Source organism: Eucalyptus grandis, chromosome 1 (assembly GCF_016545825.1).
Source record: "Eucalyptus grandis isolate ANBG69807.140 chromosome 1, ASM1654582v1, whole genome shotgun sequence".
Lineage (NCBI taxonomy): Eukaryota > Viridiplantae > Streptophyta > Magnoliopsida > Myrtales > Myrtaceae > Eucalyptus > Eucalyptus grandis.
The window spans coordinates 44,953,208-44,960,460 of record NC_052612.1 but is presented as its reverse complement, the minus strand read 5'-3'; the positions used below and the strand labels follow the sequence as shown (position 1 = coordinate 44,960,460).

At 39.1% G+C, this 7,253-nt stretch overlaps 1 protein-coding gene across 1 annotated transcript; it reads left to right on the top strand.

Annotated features, from left to right (window-relative positions):
• The first annotated feature begins 218 nt into the window (after positions 1 to 218).
• LOC104445285 (protein DETOXIFICATION 42) lies at positions 219 to 7,253 on the top strand. Its single transcript, XM_010059127.3, has 13 exons — positions 219 to 705; positions 1,084 to 1,205; positions 1,901 to 2,122; positions 2,271 to 2,455; positions 2,663 to 2,798; positions 3,668 to 3,764; positions 3,879 to 3,979; positions 4,766 to 4,929; positions 5,764 to 5,835; positions 5,916 to 6,032; positions 6,131 to 6,226; positions 6,466 to 6,587; positions 6,815 to 7,253. The coding sequence occupies exons 1-13, from the start codon at positions 674 to 676 to the stop codon at positions 6,855 to 6,857; spliced, it is 1,509 nt and encodes a 502-aa protein (XP_010057429.2). The 5' UTR covers positions 219 to 673; the 3' UTR covers positions 6,858 to 7,253.

The window sequence follows — 7,253 nt, the reverse complement described above, 5'->3', positions numbered from 1 at the left end:
ATTTCCGCGGTTGTCCATTCGATGCTTCCTTCAGTTTCTCCGTGCGATGTCGGCGCAGGAAGTTCGCTGCCTGCCACCACGAAATGAAGATGCGACTCTCATCGCACGTTTGATGATTATTGTCTTTTTTAATATTAAGATTCTTCGAACCCCGCCAGCATGCGGGCATGCTTCATCTAGGGGAGGCTCGCTCTCGCTTCCGTGGTGAATTGGTTAGTTCAGCACTCCTCGTCAATTCGCTTCCCTCTCGCGTTGAATCTTTCTTGATTTTGCATATCGCCTTGCCAATCCTATTCATCTCTGGGTTCTGAATTTCGATATGGCAAAAGCTCAACTCTGTTGAATTCCCACGGAGGTTCCTGTTTCTCCGGTTTGAAGTTGTGGGTCTTTTCTTTTTCCCCCTTCCTCGTCCTTGCTTGCTGAAAAGCGGTCAACTTTGGGTGATTCTTGAAGTGGGGAGACTTCATTTTCTTGGGACTCTGTTAATTCCCCCGGAGGTTCCTGTTTCTCTGGCTTGAAGTCGGGTCTTTTCTTTATCCCCCGTTCTCGTTCTTGCTTGCTGAAAAGTGGTCAACTTTGGGAGATTCTTGAAGTGTGGGGAGGAGACTGCATTTTTCTTGGGGCTCTGATATTGGTCGAGGGTGTTTTCTGTATTAGGAAGAACATTAGGGCGATGCCTCTGTCTATGTTCTTCAAGGATGCGAGGTAGTCATTTTCGGTACCTACATATCTTTTTATCGACGTTCTTGAGTGAAATTCCAGTTTCCAATCTATTCCCTCCATTGTTAGGGCTGATGTTATTACTTTCATTTCGTGAATTGTAATCTGGACTAGCTGCCAGGTGTTGCCACAACTGTAAAAGGGCAAGTTTTTGTGCATGAATATAACGACTTCCATATGTTCTGTCATGGCAATTTAGGGTTAAACAGTGTGAGAAGCCTATGCTTCACCAGTTAAAGATCATTGGTCTTTTTGCTTTTACCATTAATTTCTTGTCATTGGAGCAGTTTTCCCATCTTACGAATTGTTCAGTCCAGTATGTGGTATGCCATGCCTAATTGTCATTTGGAATGTCCTGGTCAGAAACGTTTTCAAGAAAGATGAGCTCGGTATTGAGATAGCCCAGATTGCACTCCCTGCCGCGTTGGCTTTAGCAGCTGATCCTGTAGCTTCTCTCATTGATACGGCGTTCATCGGCCATATAGGTCGGTCATCAGCTCCTCTTTTTGGTTATTCAGGATACTCTGTTGTGTAATACATTTTTTACTTCGTATCTATTGCAACATCTCATGGCCTAGCTTTCATCTTTTCACTGCCAATTGACTTCCAAGAGTGAAAGAGCGCTTCAATTAATGATGCTATGGAGCCAAGGAACATACAGTCTTATTGACTGAATCTAGATAATTCATGCAGGCGATGCCTTTACTGATGGTGCTTTATGGGTCATGCTAAAATTCTTGTAATCGGTATTCTATTTGAGAGTAAATACCCACACTGTTGGTATATAACAGTGTGCTAAGATGAAATGCTAAGATGCATTTTGTCATTATTGGTATTCATTTTCTGTAGGTTCTCAAAATCATTGGAACAGCCTTAGGAGTATTGAAAATTGATGGAAACTTCCTAAACTTGTTTTTTATTTGCAATTGTATGTTTCAACACTCAACAATTTCGAGGGCATTTAATATATTTGTGCTCATTTCTTTAATCTTGAAATATATTAGGTTAAAAAATGTGGAGAATGTGCATTCTTGTTGTGTTTACATGCCTTTTCTCTCTAATGTGCTGCAAAACATAATGTTTTCTCTATATTTCTTCCATTGACTGTCGATAACTAAATACATCTGCCATTTCACAACGTGACTTCCTTTCTTCAAAATCTTGGGTGGGATATATGCAGGTCCGACTGAGCTTGCAGCTGTAGGAGTCGCCATTGCCATTTTTAATCAAGTGTCGAAGGTTGCAATTTTCCCTCTTGTCAGTATTACAACTTCATTCGTTGCGGAAGAAGATACCAAAGAGCGATTGCATATTGAAGCACAAAAAAACGAAAATGGAGACAAATGGTTTCCTGTTTCCAAGGAAAAGGACGTTGAAATGGAAGAGCTGTTACCTCAGAGCGGTATGCTCTATTAAAATCTCCTTTCTCAAGAGCCACTCAATTCCTCGAAAGCACATTGATAATAAATTCTCCTCCTGCTTGGTCATTTCGATTTTCTGTTATCAGTGCCACTTTTTGACATGTTTGAAAACTGATTCTCTTTTGCCAGATTCTACGAGCAAGTCATCATTTACTGACACCAGTTTCGGTAAAATGGCTGATCTTGACAATAAGAGAAGATATATCCCATCAGCTTCATCGGCATTGGTCATCGGGAGCATACTCGGAATACTGCAGACTCTGTTCCTCATATTTTCTGCCAAGCCAATCTTAAACTACATGGGCGTGAAGTCTGTGAGTTTTGTGTTTTTTGGTTGTGCTCTTATTATGGGAAACATATTGTACCTTGTATTGAGGGGATTCAGTCATTCTACTTTCAAAACTGATCTGCTTTTCCAGTCCACGTGGTTTGGATTATGACTTCTAGTCCAGCAAATTTTTTGTCTTCTACTTGGTACATGTGGCTAATCATACTGAGACTAGGGATATCTCTTGGTGCAGGACTCACCCATGTTAATGCCTGCTCAAAAGTACCTAACACTGAGGTCACTTGGTGCTCCTGCTGTTCTTCTCTCATTGGCTATGCAAGGAATCTTTCGAGGATTTAAGGATACAAAAACTCCTTTGTATGCGACAGGTCAGCTGAAGGCTCCTTCTGCCAAACTTTCATTATCTACTTGGACTTTTTGTTGCTAGCACAAACTATAATTAAGTATTGCTATGGATATGCGCGCGCATCTAAAGAAAGGAAACCGATGCATTAGCCTACTGTGGAACGCAAATTTTGCATTCTGCCTCTTACAGAGCAGCTTCAATGTCCACTATGTCATGTCATTTTGTGTGTTTAGTTATCCATGTTGGCAGAAAAGCCATTGGAATAGATACATTTAATGGGGTCTGATTGCTTCAATGTATGCATTCAGACCTCTGAGGTTTTGATTTTCACCAAGTACCCTAAAGAAGCCAGAGCTTGGTTATAAGCACCATTACTAAGTACTGAAGCATGAGGAAATTCATCTCTCATGGAATTCCCTCCTCCCTCCATGATGCTAACTTCCATATCTATAGGTAGAGTTGAATGGAGACAATGATGTAAAGCTCACTTTATTCAAAGGAATAAATTCTCCCCTGTACTTTACTTTCTTTTATACTTTCGGTGAATAGATCTTCTTTGATAAAGCCTTCCAGCCTTTGTGCATAATCGTTGATTGATAAAATGGTTCAGGGGGGGCACAGCAAGATCATGAGATAATTCCTGTCTCTTGGATATTTAGGAAGTGTCTAGTATGGTATGTCTAGTAGATAATACCTGTAGGAATTGCTACCACTGTGGAGGGGCCAGCAAATGGGCCATAAATATCAGGTTTCTTAACTTAGGTACTCACAAAAATGTATTGTCCACATCATATAATTTGCATACAAATTTTTGTACAATTATTGTTATTATTCAAAGTTGTGTTTTTAATTGGTTTTAATGATTAATTCAGGGTTTTGTTTGCCATGTAGTGGTGGGCGACGCTTCAAACATCATCTTAGATCCTCTATTCATTTTTGTTTTCCGGATGGGCATCAGCGGTGCAGCAATTGCCCATGTTATATCGCAGTAAGTTCATAATGTATATAGACGTTTTCCCCTTCTGTGATTGTATTTTTGCCTGATAATGATGCAAATTTCTAGGTGGTTTTCCTCTCTGACACGGCAAATTGTTATTTTTAGGTATTTGATTTCCCTTATACTGCTTTGGAGATTAATGTCACAAGTTGATCTATTACCTCCAAGCATTAAAGATCTCAAATTTGAGCGATTCCTGAAGAACGGTAGATTATATACGTTGTCAGCTCCTTTATTTTTTTGGTTTTTACAATTATTTATAAGTCCATCCTCATCTTTTTTGAAACCCAGCATTGTTTCTTTTTAATCTTATGAATGATGCAGCTACAAAAAAAGAAAAAAAATGATTTGATAATTTATAGATAAATGAATATTTAAGATTTTTCTTTACCAAAAAAAAATAAAATTAATATGTAAGATTTCTTATCAGATGGCAACACCATATATGTGGTATTGCAAGTTTCTTCTCTAGATTGGACGCGAATGGTGTTCTTTCTTTTAACCATAAGCGAGGACATGATTATTTGATTCACTGAAGTTATGCAAATAACAAAAGATATAACCACTGCTCGTGAAGAGCTAATCATGGTCAATCTGGTGAAGAATATTAGACAATAAATATCACATTGGATGCCGAGGCACATTTTCTCTGTGAATTTTGTTTGAGTTAGCTGTACAACAGCTAATGTTCATTGAAGTACTAAAAAGTCAAATTATTTTCTCATTGGCATTTCTATTTGCTCCAATTCTGATATGATGAAATCATATCAGACATGTCCTGATTTGCTCCTTCGCACATCATTTCTTCTCAAACTTGTCTTGCGCTCATTCCTTGTGGAAATTAGTAATCCAGTTAATACTTTTCCCTGTGAAGCCTGAATGCTTCTTCTACATGATGGGTCTGGTACATGGATGAACATAAATGTTTGTAATAAACGACGAAATTTTCGTTTAGTGCTTAAGCTGACCTATCTTGGTGCATTTTATTCCAGGACTTCTCTTGCTGGTGAGAGTAATTGCTGTAACATTTTGTGTTACCCTGGCAGCATCATTGGCTGCCAGGCATGGAGCAACATCAATGGCTGCCTTCCAAGTTTGCCTTCAAATCTGGCTTGCAACCTCTTTGCTTGCTGACGGATTGGCTGTTGCTGGACAAGTAAGAAATGGGTGGCTTAAAATTTTATGTTTCAGTAATTCGGAAAATGGATGGTTGAAACAAGTAAAAGAGATCTCGCAAGTAATGTCTCATCGAAATCAAAGAAATGCCTTGGTGATGTGCAGTTTTTCTGAAGATCATTTTTTGAAGATGTAAAGTGATGCGTAAGCATCAAGTGGTAGATGCTGGGAACAGCAGAAACAGTCTTCCCTAGTATTCTCAATGTCATCTCTCCATCTTATACTCAAGTGAAGGCGTTATCTAGAGAAATTGATGCATTTATGAATGTCAACAGACATAGATATGCATTTTTTGGCAAGTATTAGAACTTGACAGTTGTATTTAGTGTGAGAAGTTATCTTAGATGCGGCATTCTCAGTTCAATTCCTTGAACAATAGTTACTTGACTCATAGTTTCATCACATCTCCGCTATTGTCTTCTTTCTACTTGCTTTACTGCATCAGCTTAAGAGTTGAGGTATTTGTTGGCTCAGTAATTTACCTATCTCCTTTGTCACCATTCTATTATAAATCTAGAATAAGTGCTCACAAGAGAGCTCCATAGTTTCCCTGGGAGATTTACAATCTAATTGAAGGATCTCATAAGCGTTTGAGGATAATTATCTAGAGGTTTTGAGGTGAAAATGCTGACGCCTTAATCTGATAACTTCTAGCTCGGTTCAGACCCATATGTTATCTGATTGAAGGCACTGTAAACCATAATATTAATTGACCAATTTTATGTTTTCCCCCAATAAGGCCTTAAGTTTCTTTCTAGTGAACTTTATCAAATTTTCTTTTTCAAGTAGTTTGAGATGAGCTTATTTTTCTCAGGCAATCCTTGCAAGTGCATTTGCCAGGGCAGATTATGAGAAGGCCGTGTCAACAGCTTCTCGTGTATTGCAGGTATATTCATATTCTTACCCTGAGGGAGTAACTTTGTTCAGCTCTCTATATTCTGAAACGCCTTTGATTTTAATATGCAGTTGGGCTTGGCCATGGGGCTAGTTCTCTCTGTTGTCCTTGTCACGGGGTTACAGTTTGCTTCCAGATTATTTACGGAAGATGCTGGTGTTTTACATCTTATTAGTGTGGGGATTCCGGTATCTCCCTTTTCCAGGCCTTGAAGTTCAAGAAAAATCTTTCCAATCATCCAAGACTGAGTTATACCGGAACTGAACTTTTACCTTTTGCTTGTTAGTTTGTTGCAGTGACTCAACCCATAAATGCTTTAGCCTTTGTTTTCGATGGAATCAACTATGGTGCGTCTGACTTTGCATATTCAGCCTACTCAATGGTAAGTGCCAAGTGGTATGCGACTGAAGATCTTGTCATTTTAGAGATCATACTATGCACTGCTCCACAGATAACGAAATTGCACAGGTACGAAAGCATAGTTTTTGAGAAAGGACCTTGTTCCCAACCAAAAAATAAAAAATAAAAATTGGGCCTTGTTACCTTCACATTTGAGCACGTTAAACAGCGCGCCTCTCTCTCTCTCTCTCTCTCAACTTCTTTTGATTTATTTACTTGCAGGTGCTGGTGGCTGTAGTGAGCATTGTATGTTTGTGTGCACTGTCCTCAACTCACGGTTTCATAGGGATTTGGATTGCTTTGACCATCTATATGACTTTGAGGACATTTGCTGGTTTCTTAAGGTAATGCTCTGTTTCTATAAATGCTCTTTGCGCCTTGAATCTCATCCTAGATGCCACAATCACGCATGCTCTGTAATTTTGTTTTATTTTTTCTCCTTCTATGCAAGACTTGAATATGGATATACTACAGAGGGCTTTTTCTAATAGCAATTGATCATATTACTGATGATTTTAGTTACAAATGAGAATCCTCATCTTAACAAACACCGATTTTCGGAAATATGCAGGATTGGTGCTGGCATGGGACCTTGGGGATTTCTAAATAACTAATTGCGGCCTCAATCTGTCATTTGGTCTTTTGCTCTATTCCGGACAGCTCGCATACCCATCACACGATACTACCGTTGCCTCATTACCTTGACGTGATACCTCCACACATGTACTTAGATCGTTCCCCGCAATTTGAAGTGCTAGAAAGTGCTGCAATAATCTCTCACATGAAAGAGATGGTAGCTTCTGAAAGGAGGGACGGGGGAGGCCTTCTTTTACCATGTATAAACAGTCATCCGATTTCACATATCCACCGGTCTCATCATTGTCAAAGGGCTGATTGTTTAAACATCCTATGTCGGTACCATTCAAATATTACCCTAGAAGAAGCTGATATAGAAACAGAGTAACAATTTCGATGATTCCAGGTTATGAAGCGCTTGCATGGTTATATCA

What these genes read in the sequence shown, in the direction of transcription:
- LOC104445285 (XM_010059127.3), top strand. Translation starts at nt 674, where the DNA reads ATGCCTCTGTCTATGTTCTTCAAGGATGCGAG. An exon ending in AGAGCTGTTACCTCAGAGCG is followed by an intron (nt 2,123 to 2,270) that starts GTATGCTCTATT and finishes CTCTTTTGCCAG; the next exon opens with ATTCTACGAGCAAGTCATCA. An exon ending in CAGCTTCTCGTGTATTGCAG is followed by an intron (nt 5,836 to 5,915) that starts GTATATTCATAT and finishes TTTAATATGCAG; the next exon opens with TTGGGCTTGGCCATGGGGCT.